Here is a 17,089-nt window from a genome sequence, read left to right as displayed (position 1 = left end):
TTAACTGCATGCATTACAAATAAATCACTATTTAAAAAAAAACAAAGAATCAACCTATAACTTAGGAATGATCTCATTAGCAGTTGATTTTCGCCTGCTGTCTCTTCCAGTACGGAATGACATACAGAACGCCACAGTGCCACCTGCAGGCCAAGAGGAAACATTACTACCTAATGATACATATCCAACTGCATTCCTGAAAACAAACCTACAGTGTAAAAGTGTAAATTATATTTGCATAAAAAGTTAACTTTCATCCGTTGTGGAAAAGCATTTTTTGCATAATACAACAAAGGCCAAAAAATGATTATCTTATCAAAAAACGTTTTATTTAATAGAATCAATGCCTCAACACTGCAGTTTCACTGAAAACGAATAAGCCTTTATTAGACCTGAAACCTGTTTATTCATGTGTTACGACTATATTGTGTAATGTATAACATTCTCATGTTGTGTATCCTCTAAACGACAATCCTCCAAAAGGAAGTAGTCTAACGTAAGACTTAAATTCAGTGAAGTGGGACTGAAAACAAACCACTTTGCTCCCAATTCTTCTTAAAAGCTACAAATGAAGCAAATTCACAAAAAGATCGGAGGACGAAATGTTTAATTAAAATTAAAAAATACATAGCGCTTCTTGTTGTCTATGATCTAGCTCCCCGTTTTCCTTCAAAAAAAGGGTTTGAAACAAGAAAAATATTTTACATTTAAAACAAAAAACACGTGCCTTGTGTCCATTTATGGAAGCTATGTTTTTGCACTGGGTGGTGTCGATTGTACGGAAGTAGGTGAATGTCTAGTTGTGGTCCTGTAGACCAGGGCCAGGCTACTGCAGCTCGGCAGGCGTGTTGGGGAGACGGAAGGTGGAGGCTCAGAGGGGCTGGATGAACATCAGTACAACGCGTCGGTGTTACTGCTTCGAGGCCTCTTGATCTTCTCGATGTTCTTCAGGATCATGTCGTGTAACGTTACCTTCGCAGAAAAATACAAATACGCTAGAATCATGTGGAAAACACAGCAAAAGAAAAAAACATTTTAATAATAAATAAATATATACAATAACTTACATATTGATTTCTGAGCTCAGAAACTATGATCTTCAGACTGATGTATTCCTTCTCATCAATCTCGGTTACTGTGCGCCGATAGTCCTCCTAATGAACAATACAAATAATTACAAATAAAAGTCATTCTACATCTTTTAAACGGACAGCATTTAATTCAGGGCACTGTCTGTTGTTCTCTTGGTATATTCTACTTTATGATACTTTTCAAAAAATATTCACTTACCACGTGTGGATATTTTGCAATTTTAGAAACCAGCTTTGCCCGTGTGATGTAGTATCTAGAAGTGAAGAAGACAGACAAAGTTCAATTACAGCTGCTCTGCATTCTACTGTGGTGCCTCCATCAGTCCTCATACTGAACTACGTCCAATATGGTTAGGACTCATACAGACCTTGATATCTGGTCGAGGTAAGATGCCGCCTCTCCTTCAACTGTTCTGAGTTCAGCTACCGTCTCCTCCTGGATTGAAACTCCAAAGTTGTTGCCATCTTCTATCCTGGGGATAAGCAGCTGGACCCACATTTTGACCTGCAGAGGAACAGAGAAAAAGCAGAATAAAACCGTTTAAAGTCTTGGAGGATAATTATCAGCGAAAGCTACAGCTCGGTTATGACATCACTTACTGTGTTACATTTCTCTATGAGTGTCCTGATCTCTGGTTTGACCTTTTCAATCAGATCAACGAGGCTTCCGTTGCTCTTCATCATCCCGCCGGGCATGACGAAGACCTTGGTGCCCGTCACTGGGTGAAGAGAGAAAGGCGGGTAAACTAATTAACATTTACAAAAGGAGCCAGGACTGGCAACGAAAGTATTGTGTAACCAAGTCAAGTTCCTAATGCAATCTTAACTAAACTACAGATACGTTACACTTTTTTGTGAAGCAAATGTATACAAAATTCCTATTTTTCAAATTCCATGACCATCTATGGGACATAAGTTATTCGTCATTCTTTCGACAACCAGTCATCCGATGGACCTCACATCTCACAGGCATATTTTTAAGGACCCAAGGAAGGTGTGTTGAGTGTGAAGTTGTTTGGATGAGCACCAGAGACCAAGCAACCAATCGCCTCATTCTGACCGTCACTTTTTGAAAAAGCACTGCACTAATATAACAGGATGCCACACAATCTCTCCTGAAGTGTAAGAAAAACAACTGGGAAATGCCTTTAGTTGCATATTTGCATTGTTCCTATTTAGCCAGAAAAGAAAAACAGCATAGCATGTGGAATGCTTTCACTTTTAATCTAGTTGATCTACTTAATATAGTCTTATACTCACCCTTGTCATCCACACTCCCATCCTCGATCTTTCTCTTTTTGGCATTTTGCTGTGAAACGGACAAAAACCAAGATCAGGCTACACTCTCACCTCCACTCACACAGTAGGACTGAGGATTTAATTCAACTCTAAAAAATGGGAGCCTCACCACTTCAAGACCGTCATTCAGGTTTGAGAGTAGGATGGGGTCTGGCACCGTCAAGTTTATCTCTGAGTGTATCTCCTTGAGTTCAGCTATGTTTATGATCGGATCCTGAAAAACAACAATGATGAATGTACTATTTTTCCACAGGAGATTAGATTAGGGGTTGGGTGATATGAGGATATACAGTGAGACTTCAAAGATCTGTCAACTGACAAAATGTATTTATACAGTGGTAGCTACCCCTTCTTAGGACATTGTGGGCAATGTTGTAAATCTATGACAGAATTCTCTGAGAGGGAGAAGCCATCTCCTCTCTTCATTCTTCTTCCTACGTTGTTTACAGTGCAGCTACCTTTCTCAACCACATCTTGAACACACATTTTGCAATGCAAACAATTTTAATGTGGTTGTTGCCTTTGATCAATTTAGATTAAACCTTCTGCCTGTGTAAGTATCTGAACTTTTACTGAATTTTGGGGGTAACTAACGAAGAATGCATGTCAGATCTAAAAATACGCAATTTGCCTTAATTTGAATGAACACTGACCTTTAAGAAGTGATCAAGCTCCAGCAACTTCTTTGGGAAAAAACTTGCAACTAGATGCTCTGCCTGAAAGAAATGCAATGTTTCAGTGGATTGAAAAACAAACTGTAGTGTTGACTTAATGTTCTCCCACAGCATTTTATTTACACTTAAAGCGATACTTACTTCTGAAGTGATACGTTCCCTGAAAGCATCAACCTACAAACACACGAGACAAGAGTTCAAATATCAGACCAATTGCTTTTCCAGACTTATGTTTCTTTAGACAAGAAGTGGGTTTATTTACAAAAGTATACATTTAGAGGTACTTGTACTTTACGCCATAACATCTCAGAGGCAGATGATGTGCTATTTAAACAATTATATTGTCTGACAGCTTTAGTTTTTCAGATTACACATTTCCATAACCCTCCTAAAAAATGCATTTTATTGAAACATCTTCTCAAAATAAATCCACTATTTTAAAACCCTCTTAAATGAGCTAGATCATCACAAAAGGTGAAAACAGGACAAGCATACGATGGTCTTGCATAATATGATGCATTGCTGTAGATTAAACGGTATATAAACAGGAGTCAAAATCAGCACAACCATCAAGATCCACAGCAGTGAAATGCAATGTTACACATTATGCAGCTGGATTATTAAACCAGAAGCACAGAGACCGTAACAGAACATTTTCTGTTCAAGCGCTCACATTCATATAATGTGAGCGCTGTTCAGTTTGCATGCAGGGCTTTCACTCACAGTGGAGTAACGTTATTTTTTATTTATTTTTACTTTCGTCCACTGTTATTCAGCCATCACAAAGTGAAGCTAGCATACACGTTAAGAGCCACAACAGTATAACATGACGCAGGCATGACTACGGGACATGGTTGAATTAGCTAACTTGGTAGCTAGGGCCCCCTTTTGAACGCATGTACTCTCCCGATAAAACTCTTTATACAAACAGCTCTGTAACACAAAACGTCCCGTTACACCCGCACGAAGCTTATCGCGACTGCGACGTAGGGAGGTTGGACAGGTAAACGTGACACGCGGGAAAGAAGCCGGTTAGCCGCCGTTAGCTAGCCGCTGCTAGCCTGACTTCTCAACGCACGCTACAGAAACGTGGCTAACATGCTAGCAAGCAAAAAATGGCAACAACGCGTCGTTAACAACCTCAACCGGAGTTTTCCCGAAACACAAATCTCACCTTGGTTTTAATTTCATTGTCCACCTTGAGAAGCGAAGACATCTTATGTGATCAAAAAATAGGCGAAGAAAAGATTGTCCCAACAGTGTGGCTTATTTAATTTTTTTTACCTGTCAGCCACACTTTGCGAGCTTAAAGATGACGTAAATCACACGCGACAGAGAGGAGGAGGAGGGCGACGACGATGACGATAACGATGACGGTGGTGGTGGTGGTTTGACTGCGCCTGCGCGAAAACGTCACCGTATTTTTCTCGACGCAGCTGACGATGTAAACAAGAAAAGACAGTCGAGGGCAACGGGGATCAAATAGGCCGGCGTCACCGCAAATGATAGCCGCTTACGCGCTTATAAACGGCCGACATGGGTCTGCCAGTCGCGATTAAAGTGAATTTCCGAGGCAACGTGAAGAGGTTTCTGGCTCAGGATCTGGACAAACTGGAGTGGGAGTCCGTGGAAGCCTGGGTAAGCTGCTAGCGAGCTAGCTCGAGCGCGGTGGGCTAAAACGCTGGCGCAGTTTGGTGAAGACGCAGGCCCAGACATGGCCTAGACACGTAAACAATAGACCCAGTTGAAGGGGCCAAGTCTGTGCTGCTGCGACAAAAATAAAAATGTACCCAAGTAGTAAATCTTTTAAAGCCCACGCGCGATAAAACGACGCAAGGAGAGGGCACCGTTTGCTACGATGCGTTTGTACTGGTAGCTAGCTGTAACTGTGAAAGGTCTTATTCAACCTGTGCATTATTAATGTTTTCATAACACCTGTGAGGAAGAAGGGGAGAGAAAAAAGTTCTGATTTTAATCATTTTGGTTATTATATTTCAGATCAAAGCTTCTTTTGGGATCAACCACTTTCAAGTGAAATACTTTGATGAGGATAATGAAGAGGTAAGGGAGTGTATGTAAATGTGTGTGTTTTAACCAGTGGTGGAATGTAACTAAGTACAATTATAAGTACCCCTACTATATTTGAGTACTTGCATTTAATGCTACTTTATACATTTTCAATTCACCCCATTTATTAGCCGACACTAGTCTAATTTTTAGGCTCTTTAATGTCCTCTAACTAAATACATTTGTATTCCTTGGACAGGTTATAATCAAATTAAAAGCCCCATGTTATCAATACATTGCAATGCAGTACAACACAGAACACTTATTATATAATACAGTGAAATGCATTACAATGGTAGTTTGGTTGAGTTTATGTTCATAAGGTTAGGTAATTAGTGCTCTATTTCAAATTCAATAGGGAAAAACTCTTCTTTTGTACCTTTACTGTAGTAATTAATAATGGAATGCAGTGTCATGATGGATGCAGCTCATTATTAACACGCACCTTAAACTGTAACATAGCTCTCTGTATAATAATAATAATAGTAATATAAGTTATTTTTCACTGCCATAATGCACCTCAAATTATATCATTACTGTATCTCCAGTCTACCAGTTTATATATTTCTTCATATCTGTCTGTATATTTATCAAGTCATACTTTGCTTATAGATTGTACATTACCTTTTTTATAATATATCGTATTCAGAGTCAATACCCGTTTATATTTTTACGTGCGTTTATTCTCATGTTTCAAGATGCTGCTTGTTTGTACATTTGCACCGATGCTGTTTTTTTCTCACGTCGTCATCTTAATCTGTACAGTTTTTTTGCTTGTTTTGTTTTGTGTCGCCATTTTATTCTTGCGCAGCTGTGCCCCCGGGGACAAATAAAGATTTTTTTTTTTTTTTTTAAATGTAATTGAGTTGTATTTTACCTGTAACAGAGTATTTCTACACCATGGCATTGCTGAGTACTACATTGATTGCAAAGTGATAAGGATGTTTCGGTTGAACGTGAGGTCATCGGCTCATTCTGATCTCTGTCACTCTTTTATTTCAGATTTGTATCAACAGTCAAGGTGTGGAAACAATTTTGTTGTTGTGATGATCATCAAAAAAACATGTAAAATAAAGATTTGAATACAATTACAACTGTAATGGCAGGAAACAGACCTTAATACTTGTAGTATTTATAATACAATAATAATAATAATAATAATAATAATAATAATAAGCAATAATGGTCACTCAGTGATTCACGGTTGATCTGCTTTTTTATTTCAGATGAATATCAAGAAGCCATCAAGGTATGGGGCTCTGCTGGATTAATGTTGAATATCGATTATTTACATTATTCAACAGCACATAACAAGTCAATGCCGAGTGCAGAGATCATGAGGAAATTGGGGAGCTTGATAAACCGAAGACGGAAAAAAAAATTCTCTCTAAGCACGCGAGAAAATATGAGCCCATGCATCATATAGACAGGATGCACCGTGCGACTGTCCTCAAGACAAAATCGCAGGACAAATATGCTCTCGTTCCAGTGGAGCAGCATTCACATAGTTGTGCAAACACACAGAGGACATATATATTTTCTTTCTATTTTCTACTCTCACACGTGTCTATTTACATATTTCCATGTCGGTCTCCGGTGGTGTTTGTTCATTGCTTGTTTTTGCCATGCAGAGTGCCGAGAAGCAGGGGAACCAATTGCACATGAACGTGTACAAGATGAAAGGTCAGGCGTGCGGAGGCCCCCTGAAGACGGAGGTGAAGGAGCTGAAAGGAGACCTCCGGCCTGCTCCTCCGTACCCGTCGAGGGTCAAAACGGTGGAAAAAGGCACACAGGTCACTCCGGAGCGAGAAGCTGTAAGGAAACTGATGGATTCTCCTCCTTGTCCTACTCTCTTCTTTTTATACATTCAGACACACACTATGTTACATTTATTAGCTTTTGCAGTATCATTTTTGATTATAATTTTGATTGGAAAGGGAAAGTTCAAATCCAAATCAAAACTCAATATTTCTCTCTTTCCTGTAAAGGGGTGAGTATTGGCAAGAACGATACGATACGTATAACGATACTTTGGTCACGATACGTATCACGATATTGCGATATAAATAAAGATGAAAACAAGTACCTGTATATGTACATCAGATGATATTGATCAGAGGACAAATTGAGTCAAAACTATATAATTCAAAACAGCCTCTCCATTTTATTAATTCCCATGAAATTCACTGGAATAATTATTGAAAATAGAAATGAAAAAGGATAAAGTACTGCATTCACAACGCGTCTAAACATGAATCTTTTTAAAAAAAATGTATCGATCTTTGGAGTTGAAAAATTGATAACGTATTGGGCGGCAAAGTATCGCGATATATTGCCGTATCGATATTTTTACCTACCCCTATACCTGTAGTGTTGTTTTATCAAACTAGAGTGTTCTTGTGTGAGTGGCGGAGATGTCGGCCGCAGAGATTGTCAGCCTTCTCCCCAACAAACTGGACGTCAGCAATGTCTTTTCCAGAAATCTTGAGCGGGTTAGTCAAGATAACCCATAGTTGTGAGCAGTTTCACGTCGGGAACTCCTTTCTTTCTACAGGACTACAACTCTACATCACCATGTAGAAGGACCATGCTGCTCGCTCATTTAGCACCACCGAGCTAACAGACATTACAGATCAGCCGAGGAGGACACCATTTACATCTCTAGGTGTCACAAGGGCTGACATTACCGCTGAGTGCCGTATAACACCATTTTATTGGAGAGAAGGCCGACATCTTTACGGCCGATTACTCTAAAACTCGGCAACTCACAATCGAAACCATCTTGATAAACAGAGAGAAATATGTAGTTTTCATTTTGTGGTGAACTGTCCCTTTTAAGATTCTTTTGATCAAGCAACTCCAATTTGTATTTTGATACAGGTCACCGTAAAGGACAGCAAGGGGAACAAGCCGGAAGATGAGCCGCCTCCCATGTGGTTTAGATCGTACATGGAGAAGGTACGATTTGAAATGTTTTTTTTGTTTTTTTAAATGCCATCTCTTAAAGGGCCAGTGTGAAGCATTTAGGGGGGATCTATTGACAGAAACTGCAATAATATTAAGTAGGTTTTCTTTGGTGTGTAATCAGCTGAAAATAAGAAGTGTTTTCGTCAACGTTAATATCATTTACTGACATAAACTCTTTTACAGTTTAAAGATGAGGTGGTCAAAGAGGTGGTGGAGAGGATGTGCAATGACTTTTCTGGCCAGTGTTGCACCCACAAATCATCTGATGGGCCCCTTGAGATCAAGGCCAGTGGTGGTCCCATAGGGCCCAGACCAGGACCCTCCACCGCCACCGGATCTCTTGGCTACACCCCAAACTGCAGCAGCTGCAACAAGCTCACCTCCGAAGGGGCCTACAAGTGCAGGTAGGAAGACGTTAGAATAGGGACGGTACAGGATTTATGGCCAAGCCTGATTTGTTTTATTTTTTTAAATAGGCCTCCACGAATTGTCAGAAAGAACAGACTATTTTTTTAAAAATTGTATATATTTATACAATAATTTTTTTACTTGTCCTTTACGATCTCCACTTAAGAAACCTTTTTTTTTTGCATTACAGATAGAAAACATCCGAATAATATTGTGACATGAAACTTTCACATCGTCCCGACTGAATCAATGAGTGACAGTGGTGATTCTTTTAAACATGTTTTTACACTTTTAATGATCTTTCTAACGATCCTTCGTGCATTTTTTTACGAGTCTGTTCCCCGTCTACGATGCACTTTTTTATCGCGCCTGTTGTGTGGTCTGTGAGCAGCTTTATGATTATCATGTGAATGGTTTTGTCGCCAGCGTGTGCCCGTCCTGCATCCTGTGCGAGATGTGCAGACATAGCCACGACCCCAGCCACAACCTCGTGAGAACCAAGACGCCTCTCTCCATCCCCGAGCACGGAATGTCGGGAGAGTTGAGGTAAACCCCCCCACAAGACCGAGGATCAGTCTCGCCCCCTCTCCTTGAAACAATAAGACATTTTTTACTTGCAACAGTGCTAGCCCTTTTTTGCTATCACTTCTCCTGCATTAACGGAGGAAGACGTAAATACAAATAGATGCAAAGCAGGACTGCAAAAAAATGTTTTAGCAGCTAGATTACTGTAAGTCATGAATTCTGAGTGTGTGTGTATGTGTCTTGTTCTTGGAAAATAAACTCTTGATAGTCAACAAATAGGTGTTCCTGATGACATTTCAAACCAGGTTCCCAAGGCGAGGCGACAGGACAGTGCGCAAGGCCGAGCGACAGCGCCTCAAAGCTGAAAGGAGGCAGCTCAGAGCTGAAGTGAAGGAAATCAAGAAGAAACTGAGACTGGAGAAGAGGGGCCTGCAGTGGAGCGGGCCCTCTACCTCAGGCAGAGCCAACCTGACAAACATGGCCTCCGCGTCCACCCAGGTCCCAACCCTGCCCCCCACTGCTGCCTCAGAAACAGCCTCAGGTCCAGCCCAAGGTCCCATCCCCGCCCCGGTCCCCGATCCCCAGGCCTCCAGTCCAGAGTAAGCGCCACATCGGAAGGGCGTCCGACAGTGCTGGGTACCTCGAAAACCCAGCATGGATGCAATAAAGTCTTTTTTTTTTTCCCCGAGAAAAAAAGAAAAATCAAAATATGCCATCTTTGTAATCTGGTTCTGTATGAGTGTGTCGCTGGCTGCTCTGGGGTGGTGGAAAAAATGTTGGAACTACCTCAATGTCAAAACTGCTGCTGCTGCTGCTTCATAGATTTTCTAAGAAAAATTTGCTTTTGAGCTGCAAAAAAAAAAAAAAAAATCTTGGGTCCTGCTTTTTTGATTCGTAGAGAACAAAAGAGATGGGTGTTATCAGAAACCAGGGCTATTTTCAACAATGCTCTGTACACTTGAAACTAGGGGTCCCGGGGTCTCGCACACGTCCTTGGTTCCCACTATGGCTGCCTTGTTTCTGGACGAAAATCTGCCGGACGGCACCCGTTTGGAGCCCGATACCAAGTTCATCAAATACTGGAAGATGAGGAACTCGGGCACTATCAGCTGGACCTCAAAGACTAAGGTACCCCCATCCCACCCGCCGAGAGGACAGCTCTACTCTCTCTTTTGCCCCCCCTCCCCCTCCCCCTTTGCTTCACTTCCACCTTGAGTACCAACTCAGCTCATTGCCTCCTTCCTCTCCGCTAACACCAGCTCAGAATTCTTACCAAGCCAAATACAACTAATGCCCTTTTTTGTCTGAGGTGTTTATTATTTCCATTCAGTTATGTTGTGTTTTAAAGTGTGTGTGTGTGTGTGTGTGTGTGTGTGTGTGTGTGTGTGTGTGTGTGTGTGTGTGTGTGTGTGTGTGTGTGTGTGTGTGTGTGTCTCCGTCCTCACTTTGAGTGTATATTATTTTGGCTGCATGCTCTCGTCTTTTGTGCCTTTCTTTTTTCTTTCGCATGCCTATTCCTATTTTGTGTTTTTGTGTATGTGTGTGTACGTGCACCCAGCTGGTGTTCATGTGGGGGAACCTCGGCCTGGCGTCGGGGGAGAAGAGGGAGGTGCCGGTCCCCTTGCTGCTGCCGGGACAAGTGGGCGTGGTCAGCGTGGCCTTTGTGGCGCCCGCGACGGAGGGCACGTACACCTCTCACTGGAGACTGGCTCACTGCGGCTGTCAGTTCGGCCCGCGCGTCTGGTGCAGCATCGTGGTCGAACCCGGCGATGGCCGCGACGCCCTCGGGCACCAGAGCAAACAACGGGCAAGTCTGATACCCAGTGACGCCATGCCCCTTCAGATTTATCTGGTGTCCCTTTTAAATAAAAGGTTGGAAACCACTAGACAAAATTATCAAACATATTTTAAATAATCACCACCTCAACAAGCTACAACATTACTGTAAATAAATAAATATAATAAATAATCCTTCTGTAAGTGGGATTTTGGATGCATTTATGTTGTTTCATATAGTTTTACTCGTGCAAACTGTTGGCATTTGCACAACATTTGGAAATACTTCATTTTTATATATTATGTACTAAATAAAATGTCCAAGACAGAGAGAAGAAAGGAAAAAACCAAACAGGAAAGGATCTGAGTGCTTCTTTCACCACAAATGCCTTTTCCAGATAAAGTAAAAAATGCAACATGCTAAGGCAGGATAAAAGCCTTGTTGCAGTCCGTGTACGTCCTGGTTCCAGCTTAATAAAAGAAAACATTTTCTAAAAAGAAAAAAATGTGGATGTTTGTGATTCGGAACAACAGATAAACAGAAAAACACTGGACACAGTACTCAGCGTTACCGTGGAGGATTTAATGCTGGTTCTCCTCGTTCGATACTCATGATGCCGTTGTTGTGTGTGCTTCAGAAGGAGGAGGTGAGGCCAGCAGAGAAGGAGAAGGAGAGGGAAAGGGAGATGGAGGTAAGGCCTAAGGACTGCTGCCCCGGCTTGTCCGTAGACCTGAACCACGAGGACTACTACTTCCCCTCGGTCGACCTGCTGACGGCACAGGTGCACACTCGGAAAGCATCGAGCTAGAACATGTTGTAAACTAGGTTTTCTGTGAGGAAAATGCTGTGAAATGTCTTTTTGTACATGGATCAGGGCTCGGTAGCTGTAACTCCCTACATGTCTTCTCTTCTTTTCTGTTTTTAGGATCTTCTCTCATTTGAGTTGTTGGATATCAATATTGTGCAAGAGCTGGAGAAGGTTCCCAACAACACTCCTGAGGGTAAGAAATCCACAAGGATTTAAACGCTGCTGAAGATGAGAGTTTGTTATTATGCAACGTTTTGCTTTTTGATTGCATCAGGGCAGAGAAATGTCCTGTTGTTGGTGTGTAAACTGTGTTGTGTGCCTGTTTAATTTGTAGATTTGACTCCCTGCATATCCCCTCTGCCCCACGACGCACCGATGTTGGAGAACGCCATCATGGCACAGATCAAAGAAGACGCAGAGGTCACAGGGGTCAGGAAGCTTTTTGGTAAGACCGGCTGCCTGCTACAAAAACCTCCAGAGTATGAATGGTGAATAGGGTGAATGTAATGCCGGCTGTTGCTAGGCAATGAGATGAAATTAACTTTCACTGAAGTAGAAACCTAGTTTAAGCCCGTTTGTGTGAAGTGAACTCTCACTGGACCACTTCGTCCGAAGAGCCACAAAAAAAAAGAGCCTGGTGGTTGTGGAGTTAGGAAGACTTTTAGTTCTTGACAGGATAACAATCTGTAGACCTGAGGATCGGGACCCCTTTTCATGCCAAGAGAGCTGAACCAGCACCTCAGAAATAATGTTTTTGTCTAGGAGTGAAACTGAGGCAGCTCAGGGAGCCCCTGGAGGCCGCGACCCAGGAGGAGGACCGGGAGGAGGAGATCAGTGGAGCCCAGTTCCTCTGCGAGACGGTCATCCGCTCCCTGACCCTGGAGGAGGCTCCTGATCACAGACCCCCACGCAGAGCGGAGCACAGCAGCCACAAACCACAAGGTGGGCTGCACCTCCTTTAATCACACCGTGTTGTTATTGTTATACACTCTCACCAATTAGTTATGTGTTTAAAGGTTGCTGTTTTTTTGTGTTTTATTCCAGTTGTTTCCCGCGGCACCAACTTCTGCTACGAGAGAGCCGTGGAGGCCGAGAAGACCGAGAGCGTGCACGAAGGAAGTGAGGAAGTCTGCTCCATTAGGCTTGAAAGTTCAGCTCTGCCTCTGAACTCCGGCCTCAACCAGATCACAGAAGAGGAGACGAGGCCAGGTGACTTCTACTGGATGAATTTCCCTCATTTATTTTATATATATATATAGACACACAAATAACCCAGAGGAATGTTTGATTTAAATAATCTTAAAATTTCTGTCATAACTTTTGTCATTATTAATGAATTGAGCTTCACCTGCTCATTGAGGTGTTTTTCGTCTTCCAGTTCTTCTGCTGGAACCAGTGAATGAAAACCTGCATATGAGTTCAGGTCGTGATCTGGAGGACGAGGAGGAGGAAGTCCTGGACAACGTGGCGAACCTGAGGGATGTTCAAGAGGAGAAAGAGGAGGCTGGAACCAGAGGAGAAGACTGGGAGGAGGTGAGGTCTATGAGAGTAAATATTCATTCTCATATAATGAGGTTGTCGGTTTGGTCGTCGTCATGTGATCAAGTCCACCATCTTCTCCTCCCATGTCTCAGGTCAGCAGCCAGACCTCCTCAGTCTCCTCCTGCGACGATTACATCATCGTCCTCCCAGACTGCTTTGACACCAGCCGGCCTCTGGGCGAGTCCATGTACAGCTCCGCCATGTCACAGCCCGATGGCGACGAGGACGGCGCCGACGCTGCTGATGTGACGTCAGCCGATCCGGACGCGCCGCAGGAGGAAGAGTCCGACTCCGAGGGAGGCGAGTTGACACCGCCGACAGAGAGGCTGGAGGTGGTCGAGGCGGTGGATTCGTCCGAGACCGCGTGGCCTCCACCCGTCACTCCCAGCCACAGCAGCAGCAGCAGCGTGAACCAGATGCTGTGTGCCTCGCAGCTCCTGGACGCGGTGATGCTCACCCCCGAAGTGGTGGCGCCACCGTCCTTGGTTCCAGACCCTCTGCTGCCCCCTCCGACCCTCTACTCACCCAGGTCAGATCAGTCAAATGTCCCGGTTAGCTTGCAGGAAGGAAACAAACTTCAGTGAAGTCATAGATATTTTATATTCACTATATGCATTTAAACTCGATTTACTGGCAGATTTTAAGTTCTCCTGCTTAAAAATGTTTCCTGTTCTCATAATAATGAAATGTGCCAAAAGCTTGGAAGGCCATATTAATGTTAATGTTAAGTACATTTTGCAAGAGGATATCAGCAATATCAGTTCATGCAGTGAGAACAGCTTAGAATGGATGATTTTGGTAACAGAACTTAATGTAGGAAAATATATGTATCATTTAAATATGATGCAATTTCCTGTTTGTGCACAGTCGATTGTTTTCGTCAATATTCTCATCTTTTAATTTAAGCACTTCCCTGTCCATTTAAATTATTTCTCCGTGCTTCACCCTCATGTGGTTTAATTGCTGCGTGTTCCAGGTCCGAGGCACTGTACCTGGCTGAGGACCCCAGTCCTCCAGCCTGCGATCCCTATGAGCCACACCAACCCAGGGTCCACCTTAATGGTGAGTTTTACGCTTTCAATCGCCGGACTCCAAACACCGTGTTATCACACTGGCACAAAATCAAGAGAACATCTTCACAGCAGTTTAATTGTTTAGTATCACTGTTGCATCAAAGAAAGGAAAGACATTTTGCCCTTTTGCAGAAAGACAGGAAGTGAGACGGCACGAAGGCTCTCAGGATTTGTCGCTTCAGCAGAATGATCCGTTCCTCCTCTAACTTTTTTGCGTGTCTGTGTTGTTAAATCCTTCTTTTTTTTCTCCTCTTCTGCTCTGCAGTGTCATCTGGTCTGTCCAGATCAGCGGGCTCAGCATCCAGTGCCTTTGAGACCTATAACCCCCGACCCAGCAACGCTTTGCAGCCAAGGTGCAAAACAATGATATGTCACTGAAGGAGATTCCTACACTTTCTCTCTCTTTGTTTATTTCCTCATCTTTTTCATGTGTTGCAATGTTTTGTTTTTCTGACATAAGATCTATTTTTGTTTTAAAAAGCAAGTGGAGCTGGAATGCGTTGTTCTCTGCTGTAACCGAGTATAACTTTGTCTTTCTACAAGGGGCCAAGGAGGCATCACTGAGGGACTCGTCAAAGGGGCCCTGTCTGTGGCGGCGTCCGCTTATAAAGCTCTCTTCACTGGACCAAACTGCTCAATACAGGTACAAACAAATCAAGCATAGCAAGCAAATATACGTTATAATGCCAGGAATACGTTTTCAGTTCGTTAGAGAGTTAGACAGAGTTTCATTAACCAAATGGGTTGTTTTAGGTCCCAAAAGTCTGTTTGTGAAGTTTGAGGCTAAATTAATTTTTGGAAAATTTGGTTTAAATTAGATTACGTTAATGCGTAAATCTGTGATAAATTTGCTTTTGGGTATTTGAAGAAATTGCGAGCTGAGGTGTTGAATTAGCATTTTTCTGTGCTAATCACACTGGTGTGAAACCAACAAAGCCCTCATAAAGGTGAACTTGATTCAACAAATCCAGCATTCAGTTTGGTAAATGGTCTGTTATTTAATAATGAAACTAAAATGGAGAAGTGCCTTCAGATTGTTCCATTCAGTTCCATTGACAGATTAAACTAAATAATCCAACTAATTAATCAGCCTCTTTTCTGTGTGTTCCAGCGCGGCATCGACCCGGCCACCAGGCAGGACCCGTCCCTGATGGCGATGCTTCTGGAGATGGGCTTCAGAGACCAGCGGCTCAACCAGCGGCTGCTGAGGAAGCACGGCTACAGCCTGCTGCACACCGTCAACGAGCTGGTGCAGATGGCCGAGGACGGCCAGAACAAAGCCGTCAACGGGCAGCGCTGAGGGGGGAGGAGAGGCTGGAAAAAGATTTGACTTTTAATGTTTTTCCTCTCACCCTTCCCAGCTTTCGAGCTTTTATTTGGAATAATGTAAAGAAGAAGAGACGAAGAAAAGGCCTGTTTACGTTTTAGTGCAATTGATTCACATACCAAAGGGTGGCTAGTTTTATTTGTACCAATAATAAGGCAACGATCTCACTAAAAGTGGAAAGAAGAAAAATGAAATGAGCACTTATTTCTCAAACACTGTTGATTAGAGATGAATGGCTTCCCCTGCCTTTAGCCTTTTTTATTTAGCTTAAAATGAACCATACACACACATGTAAATGATTATGAGTGGTAAACCTTTGCCACTCCTTGTTTACATGAGGCCGTAGAGCCTTGTGTGCCCTTTGACAGGACAAAAGTGTTCATCTCTGCGTTCGTACGGCTGTCGTAGCTGCTTCCTAAAAAACAACTTAGATTCTCCTCACAAGTAGAGCAAAGAAATATCGGTATCGTCGAATGTCACACTAGAGCGAGCGCTCGTTTTGTGAGAGCTTATACGTGGATGTTCTTGGGTGTTAAAGGGGGTCAGCGGAGCAGCGGCGACAAAAATAGTTCAGACTTTCTTCTCGATTTAGCGTAGTGAAATCTGCCGACACAATGCAATCTTTTTCTGTATCAGGAGTACTGTTATTTTAGACGTTGACATGTGGAATGTATACGAGAAAGTGTCCGAGGCGGGATTGCCGTTTCTGACTTTTTTTTCTACCGCTTTTTAGGAGACACCTGCATGACGGGTAGAGGCTTTAGAGATGAGTCGTGTTCTCGTGGTCTTAGCACAGTCACAGTAGGAAAATAATAGTATAAAAACGTACGCATCGCGTCATCTTTCAACGCCCACTGCCTGCATCTCCACGTGTCCTCATCCCAACCCGAAACCGTCACTCAAGCCCTGAACCAAGTCCAGATGTCTCTCCGGCAACACATTCCTCACTCTCGTAGTGAAAACCAAGTATAATTTATTATATCGCCTTTTCCATGAAACCAGATCATTAGTTCACTGTGGTGGTTTGACATTTGTGATGTGAGTGTGCAGATTGACGTTAACGTCCGTGTGTGTGGTTGAGGATTTGTTTGTTTTTAATCATATTTTCCTCCTTTGATTGTTCATGTTTAAAGAATCATCCTCTAGAGAATAATTCAGAATATATCTACTATGCTTGTCCATCTATTCCTCTGTCGGAGTGTAAACATTCAATTTCCTTCTGCTGTCAATCAGCCAATAAACTATTTGCACATCTCTGTCGTCTCTTCGCTGCTGCACTTTATACACAGGACGGTCTGTTCCAGGTTAACTGGAAGGGCGTCAAAAGTACAGAGGTCACATACGTAAGTGCTGATTATTCTGCATACTTTTGACAGAATGAGAACAAGGTTTTCATATATTTTTATAGCCCTTTTGTATGTCAAAGCTGCATTACTCAGCAGGCAACTTCCCCAGGGTCCCAGGACCTTCAAGGGCCTGAAAACCCCAGTTGTTGAAGAGTAAAAGTAGAAATAATCATTTTTAATCCTCT

General features: G+C 42.7%; 2 protein-coding genes across 4 annotated transcripts; one reads left to right on the top strand and one right to left on the bottom strand.

Moving 5' to 3' along the window:
• Nucleotides 1–590: 590 nt before the first annotated feature.
• On the bottom strand, nucleotides 591–4,386 carry psme3 (proteasome activator subunit 3). The gene is made up of 10 exons (XM_084039905.1): nucleotides 4,239–4,386; nucleotides 3,206–3,238; nucleotides 3,044–3,106; nucleotides 2,500–2,604; nucleotides 2,352–2,400; nucleotides 1,692–1,810; nucleotides 1,460–1,596; nucleotides 1,291–1,345; nucleotides 1,068–1,154; nucleotides 591–972 (listed from the first exon to the last, which is right to left on the bottom strand). Exons 1-10 carry the CDS (start codon nucleotides 4,278–4,280, stop codon nucleotides 892–894), a joined length of 771 nt encoding a protein of 256 aa, XP_083896031.1. The 5' UTR covers nucleotides 4,281–4,386; the 3' UTR covers nucleotides 591–891.
• Nucleotides 4,387–4,486: 100 nt separating this feature from the next.
• On the top strand, nucleotides 4,487–16,812 carry nbr1a (NBR1 autophagy cargo receptor a). 3 transcript variants are annotated; one of them, XM_084039903.1, is made up of 22 exons: nucleotides 4,488–4,702; nucleotides 5,063–5,125; nucleotides 6,134–6,152; nucleotides 6,358–6,380; nucleotides 6,763–6,945; nucleotides 8,012–8,089; nucleotides 8,282–8,502; nucleotides 8,933–9,052; nucleotides 9,337–9,630; nucleotides 10,000–10,159; nucleotides 10,590–10,838; nucleotides 11,446–11,589; nucleotides 11,734–11,809; nucleotides 11,951–12,061; nucleotides 12,379–12,558; nucleotides 12,661–12,825; nucleotides 12,995–13,149; nucleotides 13,251–13,687; nucleotides 14,135–14,220; nucleotides 14,497–14,584; nucleotides 14,775–14,874; nucleotides 15,343–16,812. In XM_084039903.1, the coding sequence occupies exons 1-22, from the start codon at nucleotides 4,601–4,603 to the stop codon at nucleotides 15,529–15,531; spliced, it is 3,243 nt and encodes a 1,080-aa protein (XP_083896029.1). In that variant the 5' UTR covers nucleotides 4,488–4,600; the 3' UTR covers nucleotides 15,532–16,812. The 3 variants fall into 3 exon arrangements, with proteins under 3 accessions (XP_083896030.1, XP_083896029.1, XP_083896028.1); XM_084039902.1 differs by having other exon boundaries at nucleotides 12,995–13,154; nucleotides 13,256–13,687; XM_084039904.1 differs by lacking the exon at nucleotides 9,337–9,630 and having other exon boundaries at nucleotides 4,487–4,702; nucleotides 12,995–13,154; nucleotides 13,256–13,687.
• The last annotated feature ends 277 nt before the right edge of the window (nucleotides 16,813–17,089 follow it).

Source organism: Eutrigla gurnardus, assembly GCF_963514095.1.
Source record: "Eutrigla gurnardus genome assembly, chromosome: 22".
NCBI lineage: Eukaryota > Metazoa > Chordata > Actinopteri > Perciformes > Triglidae > Eutrigla > Eutrigla gurnardus.
Note: the sequence above shows the minus strand (reverse complement) of the source record. Positions and strands in the feature narration are given on the sequence as shown.

Excerpts from the sequence above, each read along its gene's own strand:
- psme3 (XM_084039905.1), bottom strand. The coding sequence starts at position 4,280 with ATGTCTTCGCTTCTCAAGGTGGACAATGAAATTAAAACCAAG. Across the intron at positions 1,155-1,290 it reads TTGCAAAATATCCACACGTG|GAGGACTATCGGCGCACAGT; the intron begins GTAAGTGAATAT and ends ATTGTTCATTAG. Across the intron at positions 973-1,067 it reads CTGAGCTCAGAAATCAATAT|GTAACGTTACACGACATGAT; the intron begins GTAAGTTATTGT and ends TTTTCTGCGAAG.
- nbr1a (XM_084039903.1), top strand. The coding sequence starts at position 4,601 with ATGGGTCTGCCAGTCGCGATTAAAGTGAATTTCCGAGGCAACGTGAAG. Across the intron at positions 4,703-5,062 it reads GGGAGTCCGTGGAAGCCTGG|ATCAAAGCTTCTTTTGGGAT; the intron begins GTAAGCTGCTAG and ends ATTATATTTCAG. Across the intron at positions 6,946-8,011 it reads TCACTCCGGAGCGAGAAGCT|GTCACCGTAAAGGACAGCAA; the intron begins GTAAGGAAACTG and ends ATTTTGATACAG.